Below are 22,304 nucleotides of genomic sequence, written 5' to 3' on the forward strand. Positions count from 1 at the left end.
AGTATTTTCTCAAAATCGTTAAAGTATCATTGTACCTAACCAAAGTTAACGCTTTCAAAGTACTGACAATCTTCAGGAATCACTTTCAGAGTAAGTGTAGCTATGATTTCATAATATCAGTAAACTACAGAGAAACACTGATCTTGTTATCAATGATAGTTCACCAGTTTGATAGAGCTGTCCATCAGAACCTGTCTGAGTAGGTGTCACCCTGCAGGAAATGCTGCAAAAAAATTTACTAAAATTAATAAAAATATTAAAATACAGTCTTTTTATTAAAGAAATTCTTTCACAGTTCTCTATTCCAAGCTTTTAATACTTGCAAGTATATAATAAAAAAAACAGCTTGAAATATCACATTAAGACTTGATATAAATTCAACAGGGAAACAACATTGCGTTTCTATAAAATGACACTTTACTTTTCTTGTAACAAAACTTTCTGGTGATTTGTCTTCAGAATACCACTGTCATCCAGTTCTCGAGCAGCAGAGTGGCTAACACAATCATGTTGCCATTCCACACATTTTTTCAAGTGCTCTAACAGTGCACAAATTGTGTCTAATCTCTTTCATTTCCACTGCACGGCAGATGAGGATTAATACAGTGCTGGTTTTCTGTCTGCACCATTCCAGCTTATGCTAAGAATATCACAAAAAAAATGAAGAAGAAAATCAGGACACCAAATATCTTTATCATCAGCCAACGATTTGATGTTACTGACTGGAAATATTTAAGAATTTCCCCGTGTGCTGCTTCAACATTGAGTTCTGCATCTGTCACATTGGTATCAATCCTGAAAGAATTACAGAATAAAATTAGTTATAACTTTTTTTAAAACAGATCAGTACAATTTCTCTGTTACATGATGTTTACCTTTCAACCATTTCTTCTTGTTCTTTCACCATATGTGCAAGTTGCTGAAAAATACCCCCAAGCTCAACAATTGTTGACTCAATGTTCTGCATAGTTTCTGCTCGACTCTGAAGGTACGAGTCCTGTAAATATACAAGGCAATAAAATACTTATAGCGCACCAATCAAAATTACGTCACAGGAGAAGTGTCATTATTTTTGCAATGGTAGCTTATGAACACACAATGCTGATGCTTTCCTGACTACATAGCACAGCATCACATGTGACTGTAGATGTTATATAATATTACAATGGAATTTCCCAAAATGGAAGACATAACTATGAAGAATTTACATCTTAATGGTTATTTGTTCTCTCTTTTTCTTCAGTTATTACTGTTGAGGAAATGAGTTTTCAAGTTTGCTATTTGGGGGTCAAAAACAACAGTATTCAAAACAGCAGTGAGGTTATAAATCTGTTTATGAAGTCGAAGTGCGTGTGCTTGCAGAAGAATGCAGCTTTTTCTCAGTGAAACAAAGAGTCTCCCATTTAAGGGAAATTTCCATTTTTATAAAGATACATACAGAATTCACACTTTATAAGCAAACTGCCTAAATTATAAATACAATTCTCAGTTGCAATGTGTTCTGTCTCACACACACACACACACACACACACACACACACACACACACACACACACACACACAGAGAGAGAGAGAGAGAGAGAGAGAGAGAGAGAGAGAGAGAGAGAGAGAGAGAGAGAGAGAGAGAGAGGGGGGGGGGGGGGGGGAGGATGCGCTCAGGTGAGTAGAATATTTGGAAAGCATTATGTGACAATGTATACATGAAAATTTGCAAAAATCTACTATACCGTCTCATCATAGACCATAGCTTGTTTCTGTGAAGCTGGCAAAAGAGCACTGCCAGGTTCCATGCTTATGCTAACTTGTTCCTCTGCCAGAAGTACAGAGCCCTGATGGGGTCCAGAAATTGCTGATGGTGGCAGTGATGACGACACAGGGCCCTGTGAGAACTGTTCTCGCCTGGATTTTTGGTGTTTTAAATTCTGAAATCAAAAGTGTGCCAGTTTAAAGAAAATGTTATGAACATAAATACAATGTCAATTATGCTGGTAGCAAACAGTGTTGTTTAATGTAATCATGTGATGACTTATCTTACCTCAGTTCTTACTTCTAAAATCTGCTTGAATTCAGTTGACATGGAAGCAAGTTTTGACTGTAGTGCCAACACAACACTAGAAGAGTGAGAGATTAAATGATGTCCATTTTGCTGATTTTGTCTCTGCATACGAGCTACTTCTTGTAGTCGAGCTATTTGCTGATTTAAGTTATTCAAATCCTCTTTTATAATATAAGTTAATTCTTGGATTTCAGTTGGTCGATCATTAAAGAGGGACTTTTTTTTGGCCACTGTTAAAAATGACAAAGTATTAATTTTAAAAAAAAAATTTGAGTAACATAATTGTATACAAATCTCTCTCTTTCTTTCATATCCGATATCCTGTTGATATTAAAACAGTTGGATACAGAATGTGCTTAAATTTGTTTCAGAACAAAAAAGCAACTGATTATGTTTGGGCTTGAGCCAAATTTTCCATTTAGTTTTGGACTTAAAATACTATGAGAAATCTGTAGTCACATTATACAATAATTTTCCAAACAGTTGAAATAAAACCTGAACACTGTTATTCCTATTGTCCTCAATCTAAAGTCAAGTGCGTGTACATAATGTTTCCCACTTAAGAAGGGAATGACCCACAAGTAACTTAGCACAGTATTAGTCTTCGAAATTATCAACTCCATAATTCAAATAAGCACAATCTGTTTACATTCCCAATTTTCTCCTTGTTTCAACTAGATCCGACGGGCAGAGCCTGCACATTAGTTGGAACCAAATGGTTTCAGATCGGTAGGCCCAATCCATTACAGACATCCACAGAAGCGACCTGTGCACTTGTGTGGCCAGCTATTCATGAGCCACAGACAGCATGTTGATGAAATGAGACCACAGTGATCAATCCATGCAACAGGTAACTTGTTCAAATACTCTGAAAATCGATTGTTGAGCCGCAAACAGGCACAAATTTCAGCCATACAATTGTCAGGTAACAAGAGCACGCACGCACGCACGCACACACAATAGCTCAGCCACACTCATGCACACATAACCCATCTCCAGAAGCTGCATCTATGGTCTCTGAAAATCACATCCAAACAAACAGCTCTTCACACCTCTCTGCCTCTCATCAGCAGTTGCTAGGCTAGTGGCAAGAAGTGCAGGGAGCACTGATTGCAAGCAGAGGGGAGTGCTGGGAAAGGCAGAAGCATTAGTAATGAGGGAGTAGGAAAGCGGCACACGTACTCAGCTGCAACGAGCAGTGATTATGCACAACACCTCCGTAAACAAACAATATCTACTGAGACAGAAACAAGGTTCTTCAAGTGTTTTTTATTAAATTTCCCTGATGTGTTTGAAATTACGTGAAATTCATTAATTTACCTCATTTCCAGTATCTGTGGCAACCCTAGTTGAGGCTGACAGGGCGAGAAAGAGGACATGGGCAGATGTGGGTGGGGAGGGGCGGGCAGAGGTAGGCAGATGTGGGTGGGGAGGGGCGGGCAGAGGTAGGCAGATGTGGGTGGGGAGGGGCGGGCAGAGGTAGGCAGATGTGGGTGGGGAGGGGCGAGCAGAGGTGGACAGATGTGGGCGGGGAGGGGGAGCAGAGGTAGACAGATTTGGGCGGGGAGGGGGAGCAGAGGTAGACAGATTTGGGTGGGGAGGGGAGAGCAGTGGTAGACAGATTTGGGTGGGGGGGGGAGCTAAGGCAGACAGATGTGGGTGGGGGGGAGCTAAGGTAGACAGATGTGGGTGGGGGGGAGCTAAGGTAGACAGATGTCGGAGGGGGGGAGCTAAGGTAGACAGATGTGGGTGGGGGGGAGCTAAGGTAGACAGATGTGGGTGGGGGGAGCAGAGGTAGGTAGAGATGGGGGGGGGGAGCACACACACACACACACACACACACACACACACACACACACACACACACACACACACATCCATCCGCACATATACAGACACAAGCAGACGTTTCCCACGTGGAATGTTTCCCTTTTTTTTCCAGAGCACAAAGGATCTGTCCATCAGTGTAGCCACTCTGCTCGAATCCAAGCTTAACGTGTTCTAGTTCCTGCAAATGAGACAGTGTATGTTATCCTTACCAATATCCTCAAAGGGACCTGTACCACAGCTGACAACTTATCGTATGTAGATACCAGTCTGTATGTAGTGGTTTTCTATGAACATTGTGTCTGATCATCCTCCTTGTACACCAATACGTCCAGAATGATTGTATGATCTGGCTGCAGGCGTAACAAAAATATTATCAGTTAATATGTTAGAAAAAAGTTTACACAGATGCATCGTACTTGGGGCTTTTCTGGTTGAACAAATAAGTTCAATTTTGGACCTTAGATATGCACCAATTGTCAATCCAGGCAGAGCCCTTCACATCTGATCAAGAATGACGCAACTAATGTGTACCAGGTGCACCCGAGCTTGCCTGCTGGTAGCTGTTTCTCTTTAACACCCAGAATCCCTATCAATGTACATTTTACTTCAAGTTTTCTTTTTGTGATCTATGCTATTCTTGTAATTTGTTGAGGTAAACCTGCCTACTGGTCTGTCCACGAGATCCAGAAGACAATACACACCAACACCTGGCTTGGTATCATAGCTCTTGACTTCAAGGTAATAAGATACAGTTCTGCATTGTTGCCTAATGAATATAATGTGACCATACAAACATCATGTCTTAATAACAGAAATAAATCTTCATATGTAAGAATAACTTAGGGCATACACCAAGAGCATGTTATAGGACTATTATAGTACACAATATGCATGTAAATGACCTGAAGGATTCTGAAACTTTATGAGAATGTCTACAGATTATGTTATTGTATGTAGAGAACACTAGAAAATTGCAGGGAAATGCAGGAAGACCTGCAGAGGATGGAAGTTTGGTGTAGGGATTGGTAGTTAAAGCTCAGTATAAGGGTATGTATCATATTGCACATAAATAGGCAGAAAAACACATTATTCTATGATTACACAACTGATTAATAATCACTGGAAACAATCACACCCATCAAATACCTCTGAGTATGCATACAGAGTGAAATTAAATGGACAACCACATAAGACTAATTGCAGAAAAGGTATATGGCATACTCTGTTTCACTGGAAAAATCATCAGGAAGTTTGGTCTGTCCATGAAGGGTGCAGCTTACAAACCCCTCATTTGATCACTACATAAGAACTGCTTGTCAGTCTGGGATCCTTCCTAGAAAGGACTGACAAAGGAAAAATACACGATTCAAAGAAGAGCAGCACATTTCATCGCAGATTTATCTTGTAGTCAGGAAACCACCATCGTGATGTTCATCTAATACCAGAGTTTGACATTACAAGAGAAGTGTTGTACAACACCGAGTGCTTTACCTTTAAAATTCTGGGAGTTTACATTCTTAGAGACGCCAACCAAAATATTTCATTGTCCTACATATATCTCATGAAAAGACCATGAAGGTAAAATTAGAAAGATTCAGTACCACATAGAGGCTAACCGACTATTGTTCTTCCCATGCACCTTTCACAACTGGAATAGGTAAGAGGGAGAATGACGAAGTACTGTACACCACATACCATAAGATGGATTACAGACTATAGATTTGGATGAAGACGGCCACTGACAAATCACATTGTCCAAAGCACTATACTCTGATTGAAACTACTTTGGGATTGCCAGACTGTAGTGGCACAGGGTAGTGTTGCCGGTGTCAAGCCAGCCATGCTTTACAAGCCACTGCATGTAACCTACAAGACAGCAAGCATGTGGTGCTCGAGTTTCTCGATTTGCTGACAACTGTCCCATACAACTCGACACACTGAAATGTCAATCGCAAAGTTATTTAAATCGGAGTATAACTGGTGAATCTCAGGAACAACAGGTTTCCTAATCCCATACCTAGACACGATTGGCTAAGTTCCCTGACATGATCAGGAGTGTCATGGAAAGTGAAAGTGTATGTTCCACCTTTCTTTTTAAGACTGTTGGTTCATGTGCCATCCAACAGGTCAGGTATGATAATGACTCCCTTTTTTCCCTAAAATATTGGTTGTACTAATAGACTGATCTGAAATGGAGCCTGAGGTTAGGTTAGGTTAGGAGGTTATATATGGTTGAGTATTGTGAAGCCAACAAATCTGAACACACAATACATACTAACAAATGCAGCCGTGACCTGCCGGGACTGTAGCAATCATTAATTACTGCAGAGCTAAGCCCTTCCTGTTTTCATAGCTGATGCTCAGTATACGTACACTATATGCACCAAAATACTTTACGATTTCTGTATTTTATAATGCAGTGTTCCTGAATTTACCTGGTAATATTCATTATTTATAAAAAATATAGTACTGCATGTGTAGTGAAAGTTGGCTACACAACTTCCCTAAATTAGAAATGATGCCATAATGATGTGTGTTAAATCTAGAGCACAGATTGTCTACTATGAACTTAGACCCTTGGCAACACTACAGGTAATACTGCTACAACAACATTTATTATTAATATATAGATAAACAACCACAAGTCACATACTATTTGATTTATTGACTATAACATATTGACTGCCATGTGGCATTGTGGCCTCGTGTCAGTCACCATGTTAACTACGACATCAGCATTCTCAGATATTCATTACCTCGATGGCAACAAAACAGAGATTTAGAGCATCATCGTCAACACAAAGTTTGTCATGATAATGGAGGCGAGTGGTGCTTTATGGTTCTAACATGTGGCAACTATACAGTTCACACAGGAGGGTGCTCCCATCTGATGAGCAAAACCTGTCAATAAATATACGTGACCTGTGACAGTTACCAGTACTTTTCATCAGAATTTTTTAAACTAAAAATGCTGATTAAACATAACAGGATCTTTCTTAACACAACTTGAAACACTGGCGTACATATTTTTAATCTCATTCCCCTTCTATTAGGGTATATGATTATATTAACAATTAAGAAAGAGACATTCCCTAAGAACTTAATTGCATAATTCCAAAAGTCAACAGAAAATTCGCTTCTAAGCTTATGCCTGATACATATACTCCTATTTCCTAAATGTAACATGTTTTGTACTCATTTGAATCTCATGAATATTTATGAAACATCTGGTATCATTTATTCACCCTTACTACCTTTGTTATTGCACTGTTATGATAATTACATGATTTCTCCAAACATATAGGCTCCTACGTCAGGAACATTTAATGTTACCAATTAACTGCTTTCTATTGTGTTTTTTTAACTTCCCACTTTAGAGTATAATGTTCTAAAACTTATTGTTGAAAATAGTTGTTTAAATACTTACATAATGTTAACTTCTCCAACTTTGTGTAAGTACTACTGATATTTTTGCCAATAGTCCTGGAAAGACCAGCATTTTAATTAGAATGATTATGTTTAATAAACTTAAATGACACACCCCAATAACAAGAACACTTTAACAAAAACAGAATATGGAACTTCATTTGCTTAGAACAAATCACAATAATTTTATGTAAACAAATGAAATTCACGTTACATGTGTGATGCTACAAACTAATTTCAAAAAATGTATCGTCTCACAGATTTATGAGAGTGGCACTGTTACTTCATGACACTTTACTACAAAAGGGAGGTGCTATTGATATGTGGGGGTTTCTCACAGTGATGGATGAAAAAAAGATGAAACATTTCCCCTGAAAAATTTAGTCATTAATAAGTTTAAATTAATTTCTCCTTATTTGCCAACCTAATTTCAATTGCTTCGGAAAGAAGTGTTAATAAATCTGGTATTCCAGGTAAGATGCCAACTATGAGCTCAGCACATTCTAAAAAATACACTGAAATCTCAAGATTTAGGCCTATAGAAATATTAATAAAGTACTTTATCAGAGAAATATAACTTATTAATAAAGCTTTGAACTGAACACTAAAATCTTGACTTACATCAACTGTATTTTTGTGATGCTTACTTCAGTATTGTTACGATTTAGCATAGTGACAACAGCACAAATATTAGAAATTGGACATATACCTTGTTCTTATACAAACAGGGAGAGGAAAACTTATGACCTTGCTGAAAATAACATAGTCAATTTGTAGGTGTAAGGTATCAAGACATATATATCATGTTCACAAGGTCAGAGTTTCAAGCATCCTCTAAACTATGAAGTCAGGTAAATGTTTTGGCAATACTCTGCCCCCACTAACCACCCCATTCCATTACAAACCAACAACAGAAACAGTATGGAATTTCTTAAACACTGCACCATCTTTAAGTATAGCATCACTACAAACCTTGCAAACATTTGGTTATCTGATGAAACCTTATGGTTCTCCACCAAGAACTTAATTTTACGTTACCTACCAAAATTTAGATTGCTTAGGAACACTGTTCATTTCAGGAACACTCTAAGATTCCTGAACTTTGTTTCTTTTCAACCAAAGGGGCATTTACCATCTGCATTGCAAGAAACAAATAATTTCCAACAATGACGATGGCACCGAACCAAAGTGATTTCTTTCATTGTTCATACCAATTTCTGTGAAACAATTATTGGCAATTTTTTTAGCCTCTTCTGAAATATGGCTCATGTTCCAAGTATATCTCCATGAAAATGTTTTAAAGAAACATCCACAAAACAGCAAAAAAAGTTAATGGAATGTGAAAGTACTATTTTAAGTCACACTGGCGACAAGGTAATCAGCAAAAATTCAGTCATGAAGGATTTGGGGGGGGGGGGGGGGGGGGTTAAATCGGCAGTGTTCTCTAGAACCACCATAACATTGGCCTTATAAAGGTTACAGTATAAAATCTATCTAACATTACAGCGTGATAAAATATTTATTCTGTACCTTGCTATCATCATAAATTCTGCATAGCTCTGCATAAACTTGGCTCTCCTTGGATCTCTAACTGCCACTGCTCTGGCCACATTTCGTCCTTGCAATGATCTTATAGCATTAACAAATTCCGTAGTCCTGTCTCGTGCAGTCATTTTCCTAATAATCGCTGCGTCCTTATCTTGCAATTCTGTGTCTTCTATTTCAGCGCTTCGGGCATTTGACACATTACTTCTGTAAGGGGTAGACTGTCTATTCCACGGACTTTCTGAGGTGTGTAATGCTCCAGTCGAAATAATAAGCGGTGCCTGTTCAGACTCGGAGCCACCACGTCGCCTCCTAGCTGTCATTGGAGTCTAACGTGGGCTGAATTGGAATAAGTTCCTTGGCGCCTGCCTGTAAAAGCACAAAACACAGACATTACAAATCTGTCAAAATATGGTGTTACATCGGTGAATCAACAGTGTCAGCAAGATACACTTGCCTCCAGATCTCATATCTGACAGTCTCGTCAATTATTATCACCTTGCCGGGCAAGGTAAAATTATTGAAAACAAGTATTCAAAACATATCAATTTTCTACCACACATCAATTTCGGTCTCATACGCTGACTTCTCACTACTTTCCCTTACGTCAGCAAACAACAAACGACAAACGCCAGATGTGCCACAGTGCAGCCAACAATAATGGAATGGGAAGAAGAAGGTAATTTTTACAATTTAGTGGGCTTTCTCATAATCATCATCCTCGATGTAACTGCGGGCTACTAAATATTTAATAAGATGTAAACAAATTTCTTCTAAATTAATCCAGTGTTCAACCTTTAACAACATTTGTGTTGGTTGGGTCAGCGACATTAATTGAAACCCTAATACATTTTCAGAAAATCGCGGTCTCCATTTACAAATACAGCTATGTCACAGTGTAATATATGTTAAAACTGTGGCTATACTACTGTGAAGTGCATGACAGATGGTTCGTTCTATTGCAGCAGTTATTAGGTGCTTTTTCCGTTCCATTCGCCCATGGAACGCAAGAAGAATCCTTGAAAGCTGCAGTTAATCTAATCTTGCCCTCACGATCCCTATGGCAGTGATAAGTCATTATTTAAAGTCATTTCTCGGAACGTTGTACGTATGCTTTCTCGGTATAATTTACGTCTGTCTTCAACAGTCTGTCAGTTCAATATCTTCAGCATCTCTCTGACAGTCTCCCACAGGTCAGACAAACTTGTAACTATTAGTGTTGCCCTTCACTATATACGCTCAGTTCTCCCTGTCCGTCCTATCTGATACGAGTTCCTCACTCTTGCGCTGTATTCTGCAAAGGGTCTAATGAGTGATTTGTGAGCAATCTCCGTTGTAAACTGGCTGCATTTCCCTAGTAAACCGAAGTCAGGTTCCTGTTTTACCTATTAGTGAGTCTATGTGGTCGTTCCATTTCATACTGCAATCCCCAAAAAGCGTTAAACACTGATATTTGTATGAGTTGACTATTTCCAACTGTGACTCACACGTGTTACAGTCATTACACTTTTTTTTCATTTTGTGAAGTGCACAATTTTACGTTTCTGAACATTTAAAGCAAGTTACCAATCTTTGCACTACTTTGAAATCTTATCAAGATCTGATTGCATGTTCCTGCAGCTCCTTTCAGACTGTACGTCGTTACAGATAACTGCATCATATGTGAAAAGTCTGAGGTTAATGTCAATATTGTCCACAAGGTCATTAATACACAACATAAACAACAAGGGTCCCAATGCACTTCCCTGGGTCATACCTGAAGGTACAGTATTCTATATTGGATCTACCTGACTACTTTCATCCGTGGCTTTCAGTATCTCATGTGAGAAAAGTGCGAGTTGGGTTTCATATAATCCAAGTTTTCAGTATTCAAGTTGGCTGACACGGAGTAGGTCATTCTGTTCGAGATACCGTCCTACATTGAAGCTCAGATTATGTTTAACATAAATGGGCAGACTAGTAGTTAGTGGTCCAGATATACGAGATGTGACAATAACGTAACGTGACTGGATTTATTTCTCTGTAGAGTGGCAACCCTGCAACCTGCTGCCACAGGCACCTTGGTCTTTCCCCACCACAGTCGCAAGTTGCGTGCACCTACAATGTTTCACTTAAGAGTAGCAGCTTCAAGAGTTAGATCCTGTGTTTACCCCTCATTAAACAATGAAGTCTCATAATACTGCATGGAAGTACCGTATGCTATTTCTTTATTTGTGAAACTCAGTGATAATGTCACAGTAACATACGGCAAGCTTCATCAGTCTTTCGAAAACGGAATTTTATCAAAGGCGCAAATGCGTACTGAGGCAGAACCAATGTTGAAGATGAACACTATAACGAATGACCATCAACAACATGAACAGATGACAACACGGGGCATGGTGAGTGAACTAGTGTGAGTTGATTAACTGTGCCAATAATTACAAACGAATGGAACATTAATCTGGAAGCTGTTCCCTGATACCGACGGAAAATCTGGAAAAAACAAAACTCACATAGTAATAAAAACATTAATGAAGGACTGTTCCTACTGATCTGTGGGAACAATGGAACTTAACCCAGAATTACTGAACTGAATTATCACTGGTAATGAAAGTTAGTTATTTTAGTATGATTCTGAGATCAAACGTCAAAGTTCACAATGTTATTTGAAGGAATCACTAAGATCAGAGAAAGCACACATGTTGAAATCATAGGTGAGATGCATGCTTGTATGTTTATTTGCCTCCACAGGTATTGCACACAAAAAGCATGTTACCTTTACACCAGACAGTGAACTAATACTCCTACCAAGAAATTCTGGAAAGGCTACGAAAATGGGTCTGTTGTGTTCGTCCACACATTACTAATAATTGAATCCTGCATCACAATAATGCAGCATCCCATTTTGCTTTGCCTGTTGGGCAGTTTTTAATAGCAAAATCCATTGCAGTGCTACCACAGTCTCCTTATTCATCTGATATGAACCAGTGTGATTTGTTCTATTCCCTCAAAGTGAAGTCAGTTGTTAAAGGAGAAGGAAATTATTTTGCAACAGTACATGACAGCTGCGACAAGGGCTTTTGTTGGTATACCAGAAATTGAGTTGTAGAGGTGCTACCAGCAATGTAGTAAATGTGTCCAGGCACAAGGTAGTTACTTTGGCAGTTATACCAGTGTAGTTGGATAAAAATAAAAGCAAATGTATTTTATCTAACTGGCCTCATTACTTTATCGTCACATGTTGTAGGAGTCACATCTTAATTTTTGTGATGAATTTTAAAATAAGCATATTATCCTTTCTTCACCTTCTGAATCATTTTCACAAGTTCTGAGAGGAAAAATGTGATAGATTATTTGAATTTTCCTCCAGAATATTCGTGTGGACTATTGGTTATTTTGAATTATCCCCCATTTCTCAGTTTTGGTTAAAGTATAAGTATCCTTCTTTTATTTTTCAAATTTCCTAACCATTTTAGCTTGGGACACATGATCTGTGGTGTTAGAGGCAATGTGGAGGGTGACTGAAGAACCATCATAAACATTATACTTATGGCAAAAATCGGAACTATGAGTTTCATTTTTAAGTTTCCCACAGTTTTAACTTAGGGCAGTGTACACTGTATTGGTGTGGGATATTGCTGTCTGATTTTCATGTTTGACAATCAAGTGCAGGACTTGGCAGGTCTACATGGCCAGTTGACAACAGTGGGCATGTCCAGCACTCATTGTAACAAGATGTGTGACCTTACATGGCTGACGGCTTAGGCCAACCATTATGTCTTCTGACATCAGGGGAAAACTGACTGGCTGTCTTGAATTATAAAAGTGACCTGGGTGTTATAAATAACCATACATGTCTGAGAGAATAACAGAATAGTGAAAATGTGTTAAGTAGGGCAGGAGGCGAGTCCAGACTGGTTGCTACTTGTACGATGAGAGCATGTTTGCATGTCCTGGGAACAGCCAACAGGCTTGAACCTGGAGGAGAAACAAACATCCTTTGTCTCAGGTGAGTGACGTCAGATGAAGACACAGTAGCTATCTTGGATAACATACCTAGCAGATACGACCTACTTCCACTAACTTGACAATGCACCATCTAGGATTTCCTGACAAATTGTGCTTAGCACAACTGACCTACTTCCAACGTAGTGTGATTGCAGTGGGAGAAACCCTGCAGCACTATTGAGCTATTTTTGAATTTACCACCACTTTATACATAGGGCAACCTGCACATGCTTGTGCCATTGGCACTCCTTACTATGGGTCAAGTTGTGTCTAACTGATCGGTACAGACCTGGGCAGAGATACCAATTTCTAATTCTGTGTAGAGTCTTTACAAGTCCCAGGCGGCCATATGTACAAGAGTCATAGAAATGCTTCAAGATAGCTTGTTTTAGATGAAGTGGGATAACAAACAACTGTTTCTGCCCCATTGAACCATAGTTCCTCTTATACAATGCACCTTTATTAACTGGAATTCTCATCTGGTCAATTCCTGCTTCTTCAACGCTTCTGTGGTTTTCAGCAGTGCTGGATCTTCTCTCTGTTCAGCAGCAGTATCATTTAATGCAGTGATGACTGACATTTGATCCCTGCTGATGTGTTCTGCCATGGGATTACTTGAAAGGCAGTCAACATCCGTGTGCTTGCATCCATTTGTGTATATCACTGTGACACTGTGATATCCTATACCTGAAACCTCTGTGTCTATCTGGCCAGTCAGGATGGGGATCCGTTAGGCTAGTAAGCCAACACAGAGAATCGTGGTACATCAAAATGGTGAACTGTTTGCCAAATAAATATGGCTGGAAGCTGTTGATGGCCCAAACAGCAGCAAGGCAAAACTCTCACTTTTTCAGCACATTCCTGAATTTGCACTAGAACTGCACCTATCCCATAACCTCTGGTGTCAGTGTGAAGTTCTGTCTCGGAATTCCCATCATCCAACGCTAGGACTGGAGAAGACCTTAGCATCACATTAAGAACAAGAAAAGATCTACATTGTAACTTATTCCACCAAAGCTTGGTGTCTCCCTGCAGTACTTGTAGCAATGGACGTGACTCGATAACGAAGTCCTTTATGAATTTCTGGTAGTACAAACACATTTTGAGAAAATTTCTCACATCATGAAAGTACCAGGGAATCGGGATTGATTCCACTGTCCTTCAGTAAATGTCCAAAGATTTTTATTTCTTGAGTTCTGAAGAGGCACTTCTTCATATTCAGGTGATGGCTTGCTATCTGAACACATTACAGCACAGTTGTTGGGCAGTTTGTGTTTTCTTCAAATGCCTTCGATACAACGACAGCGTCATCCAGATAACAAAGACATCTTGTCTGTGAGGTGTTTGAACAAAGTGCCCAAAATACATTCAAAAGCTGCTGGAGCACTATGCAGTTCAAACGCATAACTAAAACTCACAGAGGTCATCAGGAGTTATGAAGGCAGTCTTTTCCTGGTCAGCCTCATCAACTTTGATTTGTCACTAGCCTGTCTACATGAGTTATGGGACAAAATTCGTTCTGACACCCTTCTGATATCAAATTGATACACTAATTAATTAAAAGGATACACTAATTAATTAAATTTATGACACAATCCCATAACCTATTGTTAAGCTAGTTGATTTATGACCCCTGCGGATAATCTGTCCTTCTGAGAAACACCCCATCCATTCCTTCCCCCACTCCTCTCAGAAATCCCCAACCCACAACCTTCCACTGATATGAGGAGAATTTTCATACGAAATTAATTGATCAATTAATTAATATGATCAATTATTTACAACCTCCTCCTTTGGGAAATACTCATCCCATTGGACGGTCCCTCTCCCTGCCCTCCCCTACCCACACCCTATTGGTGGGCAATTCAAAATTTCGTGGTATATTCGGATTTTGGCGTAAATTCAAATGCTAATTACATCATATTGCAGAGACAAAATATTAATAATAATATATTAATTCATTAAAATTCAATTCGCATATCGCTAGTGTGGAAGGCTGAAGGGTACTCTACTTAATCATCTTTGCAATGGAATTCAAATGCAGTCCAACTATGATGTCACAGTCCAAGATGGAGGACCCAGAACACTGGCGCACTCTAACGCACCTCCTTGTATTTGTGGGAAGTTCAAAAACTGGCCAGAAAAACCAAACTATTTCCTCTGGCTGTGAAGCAACAGATTTTGGGAGAGGTAGTGCCACTGATCAAGCACTAGATAGTAGTTCTATCCAGTAACATCAATAACTGATGGACTTAAAGAGGATATGTAGTTCTATACAGTATCACCAGTTACTGGTGGATGTAAAGAGGATGTTTTCGCTGTTAGTCTATCGGTAGAGAGTTGCTCTAGCCAGTAACTTTATGTAGGAAGGATAACTGGACAGCAAGTTATAACTGAAGTGCAAGGGAATAGCCGCCTGCTCATCTACAAATAAACAGGAACATAAGGATGGATAATAATATTTATAAATCCCTGCCCCTATCTTCAGGACTCCTGTAGCAACAGCACTTGGGAATGAAACACACTTATACCTATTTAGGTGTCTTTTAGTCTCATCTTAGCAAAGAGAAACATAGCAAATACATCACACGATATTTTGACAACTGTAGTGATCATTATCTTACTTGAACACGGCATATCAAGATAAAAAAATTGACCATTCACCTCCAGTCTAGTACAGCAACATCTAACAAGTGTACTGTGTACCTCAAGAACCGACCAGCCAGACCCTTTCTTTGTAACTGCCAGTCGCCACAGCCTTAAGCCGCAACTTCTGGTCACCAACCCTTCATTAACACTCCTGTCGCTGCCCTTGGCACTCAGCGAGACAAGCAGACGTGAATTGGATGAGCAGTACTGACTGCAATCTACCTATCACATAAACTCCTTAGTTCAAAAAAATCCACTTCGCCCAGTCCGAAATAGGGAATTGTTTCGTTCATACATCTCGAATTTCTGACGTGAAATGTACATTCCTCTCTTTTACACGAGTTGTTTCCGAAAACAGAAGAAATCGAACTATACACACGTTATCACATCGCTAAAGTATCGTTATCTGTCGTGAATGTCCTGTACAACAGTATGGCACAGGCTATACTCCCTTTAAGTATTCTCTCATCGGGTAGAAAAATCTGTTCTTATCAGCTTAATATCTGCCACGTCCTGCATCACAGCACTAAAATATTAAACCCATTTTTAACTCATGATGGAGTGCTAAGAACATGGTCTACCTCTGTCACAAGATGCTACCCTCACTTTCGATCTCTCTGAAGCTAGTCAAATGCCTCTTCATCCTCAAGAACTGTCGAGGTGGCCAAATAGCAGCACAGATGAGTTGTAAATGTCACGTTAATATTATTTATCACTTTATAAATTCGGCAATATAGCTTATTTTATTACGATAGCCATTTCTTCCTGATAAGGTGAGAAATTGAAAGATTTAGCCACAACGAAAAAACGCCTGATTACCACTTAAACTGGTAAATCATACCCGTATTATTCTTGCCCTCACTTCCAATCACACGGCGGCACGTCATTGATATCAAATTGATTGACTGATTAATTAAATAGACCATAAGAGTAGCTTTGGATGTTGAGTAATTTTTTCCCTGCATCGGATTACATTCGGCAGGTAACTCAAATAGCAATTCCTAGAGAGAAGGTAATGTTCTTTTCGATTAACATTATTGAGAAAATTTAGAGAATGACATTTGAAGCTGGCTTCAGAAAGATTCTACTGCCTCGAACATACATTTCACGTAAGGACCACGAAGAAAAAACAAGAGAAATTAATGTCCCTTATGGTGTGGGATAGGCAAGGAAATTACTAGAAATAGGTGTACGGCACCCTCTACCATGCACAGTGTGGTGGCTTGCCAAGTATGCAGTTAGCTATAGATGTAAATTTAATTTACCTATTAAGATGTCAGTCGTTTCATTTGCAGACACACAGATGTCACGGAAGAACGTCTCTTAATTATCGAGAAAACTAGAGACGGAACTTCTGCTGGTGACTCTCTCTCAGTAAAAACCTTCGTATCAGCCTCTAATCTACTCTGTGCAGTCACATCGCGAACCGTATGTGAGAAACTGTAGTATGTCCACCCACAACATTTAGAAAAAGTGGTAAGGAGCTCACCTCTCAACTACCCTTCTGTCAGAGAATCGCATACTCGACAAATTCTCACGAATCGTTCACTTTTTGACGTATAGCATTTGAATCCATTTGATTATGACAAGTAAGAGTTCTTCCCCAACAAGTCACAGACCACTGCTAATGCTCTCGAAGTCCCTTCTCGAACCGATGGCACTTTTCCATCTGTTATAAGACTGTCTACTACCCAATCCGTCACTGTCTGGACACAGAGCTACCACAACGAGAAAAATAGCACATCACAATCCCCCCCCAATATCAGCGTGGCTCCCTTGTACTTCCTATTTACCTCGTTCCTAAGCTACTTATATCGCCATATTACCTTCTTTCTGTGAGCATTTGATTACTTTCTCGATCAGTTCGTCGATCAATTGAGGTATAGTAGATAATCTTTCCACTGCAGCCAGTTCAAGAGATGTGTGTGGAAGGGAGTAATATGTTTTCTACAAGAAGCGGTAAAGATCATCTCTCAGGCTCCCTTTAGTCATAGTATCGTTTACGCTCCATATTTACACTAATCTTACAGTCTTCGATATGTAGCAATGGATACCCCCAGCGAAGTCACAGACCCCTCCAAAATCTCTCGAAGTCCCATCATGTTGCGACAGCCCTGTTCAATTAGTTAATAGGCTGTCTAGTCCTCTGGCCTCCACTGGCTATGCAGAGAGCTATCACAACAATAAAAAATAGCATGCTAACGTTAGGGAGAAATTCACCACCCTGGGAATGCTTGCGTCCAGATATTAATAATGCTTCTAATGATTTGTAGTCATTGGTGTACTAAAACATTAACACATGTCTTCAGCTATTTTAGATTCAATAGTTACATATTCTACACTCAGCTTCTACGCCCACCAGTCCTCAATCCTCTGCAGATTGCTATAGCTTACTGGTGTCGCAACACTGCTATAGACAGGGGCCTACATCTAAATACATGTTCCACAAACTACTACACAGTGTGGACTATGTCACTGTGGTATTATCGACTTCATTCCTTTCTCAAACATATGCATAATGATCGAATAAAAATGATTTTCTGTATGCCTATGTATATACCATAGTCTCCTCCATGATCACTACAAGAGACATAGGTTTTTTTATGGCCAAGGACGCCTTATTGCTGCACCTTTACTATATGAGGACTCCACAAAGAAAATGTGGTACATATGCAATTCACTGATCTCTAATGATTGTCTTTAAAAATGTCCCTGCACGTGTTCTAATCTCCTTTATCGTATTCCTGCGATTACTACGTTAGAAATACATGTAATGGTGTGAGTTCTCACCGATGTCATAGTATTTCGTAAGAAATAGATAACCTGTTTTTTCAAATGGAAGATACTTTCACAATATGAATCCAACAATATCAAGAGCTTCCAATACATTTACAATACATTTACACTGGTGCAACAGCCTCCCACCTCTACACATAATTCAGAGCTACTACAAGAGCATGAGGAGATTGGGGAGTTAATCACAGTATTGCTCATTTTTTTTTGGAGCATGCAATAAATGTGGAATTCAAAGCATATGAAAACCAAATTGTATTGACAGAGTCTCTAGGTAACATGTGACATGCTGATGAGATCTGCAGTAACTCGTCTCTTACATCATCACCTCTTAGTGGGTAGACGAAACTCTTTTAAAAACCCTTGCAAATGGATTTGAGCTTGACATATTTTTCTGGTTTAGCTCACCAACTTGTCAGTTCTTAGGGTTTGGATTGCTTCTCATAAGATTCCAACAAATGAATCCAAAACCAACATATGCATTCTACTTCAGCTTGCTCCAGATGCTTACTGCTAGGCATTTTATGGCAGTTAATGGTTCCAATGACAGTGACCAGGATTTCTAGTCCTTTTAATGTACAATAGATTTAGCTATGTTCAGGCCAACTACCAACTCAACCACAGGTCTATCGCCAGTTTGCAGAGAACTCAGTCACCTATGAACATCCCACATCTAAAGCAAATACACTGCAAGTGGCTGTACAGTGCATGGTGGATAATGCACGATGGATAGTGCATCACAGTAATATTATCAAGTACCCTTCTATACCAATCTCACACAGTGATCAATTGAAAAGTTGCCTATTTATCTTCACATAGACCCTGATACACCCCTATGTTTACAGGAGAAGTAACGTCTCCTTCCTAGGGATTTTTTTCGCCACATGTTCAAAGGAAGTGATGCTTTTGTTTTGCAGATCAGTCATGTAACATGAACAGATATGGGCTCACAGAATTGGTAGACAGCAGCTATGTAGTGTCGAGCTGTTGAGTCAATGTTAGGTGTTCAACAGTATGTATCATTTAAACACAATGGGTCTACACATGTTAATGTTGGGATATCAGCTGACAAGACCTCAAAGTTATAGTGGAAATTGAGAATGTATAGTAAGCCTCTTAGGTGGAGCTCGTTCAAACAGAGTGGAGAAAGCTGTGTGGCAAGCTGACATATATATTGAGGGGAAGTTGATGGCTGAGTGTGACACATTGTCTCATCATTTCTGTTGTTGACAGCATCCGTGTTAGCGTATCTGTTACTAAATATGCTTCGTGTTGCTACGTTAAAATTAACATTTCTTTGTAAGATGGTATACCTACTCCAACAGGTTTTGCATGCAATAAATGTGGAATTCAAAGCATATAAAAACCAATTATTTGCGAAATACTGTCGCATAGTTTCCAAACATGGGTGAGTGCTATTTAAGTACACTGATTACACTAAAACTAAAATCTTGCATGCCATATAAGTGCATACAGACTCCCTCCTGATTTCAAAATGCAATTTGCTTAGGAAGGAAAAAAAAAAATACTCGGTCATCCAGTGGTGCAAAGGAATGAGATGCGCGTAATCTAATATCCAAACTTCTGCCACGGCTATTTAAGTAGTGTGATGCTGTGTAGGGTACTGCCTTCCAAAATTAATAAATGTTCCATTGCAACTACAGTCGTACATATCATACATCCCATACTGATTTTGAAATATTCTTCCATATCGATAGAATTTAGACAGGATTAAACTCAAACATTCCATTTTCGTATTTATAAATCAGAGCTTAGATACTGCATTCTCTTTAGCGGAGGACGATGTAAATATGTCTCCAAAATGTTATGTAGTCTCACATATTCATTCTGATAATCCGAATATGTAATCTATCAATAATCTACAGAAAGCCATTGAAATAGTACAGGCTGATGACCCATTTCATGGACAACAAGTTCTGCATTAGATTAAGTTTCTATATTCCTGCTAAACCCTTACCAATTTCTCCTAATATACATCATTCATCTGGCTATGGAATATGCTACAATGTCTCTAATGTGGATAGACTTCCCTTTATTAAAGTGCCGATGTATGACATCATCCTTTCATCCAGCATGTAGTGCATACATCTTCAACCACCAATTCCTATTACATCTGGTGTATAATGCCTTACGCTGAAGTAATATGATGCATTGCCAAAGGCAGCACTCAGATTTTCTTTTTTACCCTACACTATACTCCAATACAAGATACAGCCGCTACTAGCATGGTTGGGTGTAAATGTCGCAAAGCAAAATTGCTACACCAAGAAGAAATGCAGATGATAAGCGGTTATTCATTAGACAAATAAATTATACTAGAACTGATATGTGATTACATTTTCACACAATTTGGGTGCATAGATCCTGGAAAATCAGTACCCAGAACAACCACCTCTGGCTGTAATAACAGCCTTGATACACCTGGGCATTGAGTCAAACAGAGCTTGGATGGCCTGTACAGGTACAGCTGCCCATGCAGCTTCAACATGATACCACAGTTCATCAAGAGTAGTGACAGGCGTATTGTGATGAGTCAGTTGTTCAGCCACCATTGACCAGACGTTTTCAATTGGTGAGAGATCTGGAGAATGTGCTGGCCAGGGCAGCAGTCAAACATTTTCTATATCCAGAAAGGCATGCACAGGACCTGCAACATGCGGTCGTGCATTATCCTGCTGAAATGTAGGGTTTCGAAGGGCTCGAATGAAGGGTAGAGCCACGAATCGTAACACATCTGAAATGAAACGTCCACTGTTCAAAGTGCCGTCAATGCGAACAAGAGGTGACCGAGACGTGTAACCAATGGCACCCGATACCATGACGCCGGGTGATACGCCAGTATGGTGATGACGAATACACGCTTCCAACGTGCGTTCACCGCGATGTCGCCAAACACGGATGTGAAACAGAACCTGGATTCATCCGAAAAAAATCATGTTTTGCCATTCGTGGACCCAGGTTCGTCGTTGAGTACACCATCGCAGGCGCTCCTGTCTGTGATGCAGCGTTAAAGGTAACCGCAGCCATGGTCTCCGAGCTGATAGTCCATGCTGCTGCAAACGTCGTCGAACTGTTCGTGCAGATGGCTGTTGTCTTGCAAACGTCCCCATGTGTTGAGTCAGGGATCGAGACGGGGCTGCAAGATCCGCTACAGCCATGCGGATAAGATGCCTGTCATCTCGACTGCTGGTGATACGAGGCCGTTAGGATCCTGCACGGCGTTCCGTATTACCCTCCTGAACCCACCGATTCCATATTCTGCTAACAGTCATTGGATCTCAACCAACGCGAGCAGCAATGACGCGATACCATAAACCGCAATCGCGATAGGGTACAATCCGACTTCTATCAAAGTCGGAAACGTGATTGTACGCATTTCTCCTCCTTACACGAGGCATCACAACAACGTTTCACCAGGCAACGCCGGTCAACTGCTGTTTGTGTGTTAGAAATCTGGCCGCGGGATTAGCCGAGGGGTCTAGGGCGCTGCAGTCATGGACTGTGCGGCTGGTCCCGGCGAAGGTTCGAGTCCTCCCTCGGGCATGGGTGTGTGTGTTTGTCCTTAGGATAGTTTAGGTTAAATAGTGTGTAAGCTTAGAGGCTGATGACCTTAGCAGTTAAGTCCCATAAGATTTCACGCACATTTGAACATTTTTTTTGAGAAATCGGTTGGAAACTTTCCTCATGTCAGCACGTTGTAGATGTTGCCACCGGAGCCACCCTTGTGTGAATGCTCTGAAAAGCTAATCATTTGCATATAACAGCATCTTCTTCCTGTCAGTTAAGTTTCGCATCTGTAGCACTCCATCTTCGTGGTGTAGCAATTTTAATGGCCAGTAGTGTATTTTAGCCCTCCACCATAATGGAAACACACAGTTTCATCTCTGTCACGGGTCTGAAAGAATACAGCTTCACTTAGTTTGTCAGAACGTTGTTTAATAGCTCAAGACCAATGATTGAAAGATGCCAGTATCACGTCATATGTTCTATATTT

The 22,304-nt window shown here is 39.8% G+C and overlaps 1 protein-coding gene and 1 pseudogene across 1 annotated transcript; one reads left to right on the forward strand and one right to left on the reverse strand.

The window, feature by feature from the left end:
* Positions 1–248: 248 nt before the first annotated feature.
* LOC124802603 (syntaxin-5) lies at positions 249–9,475 on the reverse strand. Its single transcript, XM_047263482.1, has 7 exons — positions 9,315–9,475; positions 8,843–9,226; positions 7,314–7,369; positions 2,036–2,286; positions 1,728–1,922; positions 876–997; positions 249–795 (listed from the first exon to the last, which is right to left on the reverse strand). The coding sequence occupies exons 2-7, from the start codon at positions 9,178–9,180 to the stop codon at positions 636–638; spliced, it is 1,122 nt and encodes a 373-aa protein (XP_047119438.1). The 5' UTR covers positions 9,181–9,226; positions 9,315–9,475; the 3' UTR covers positions 249–635.
* Positions 9,476–15,943: 6,468 nt separating this feature from the next.
* Positions 15,944–16,123, forward strand: LOC124803775 (annotated as a pseudogene).
* Positions 16,124–22,304: the final 6,181 nt, after the last annotated feature.

This window comes from Schistocerca piceifrons, chromosome 6, assembly GCF_021461385.2.
Source record: "Schistocerca piceifrons isolate TAMUIC-IGC-003096 chromosome 6, iqSchPice1.1, whole genome shotgun sequence".
Lineage (NCBI taxonomy): Eukaryota > Metazoa > Arthropoda > Insecta > Orthoptera > Acrididae > Schistocerca > Schistocerca piceifrons.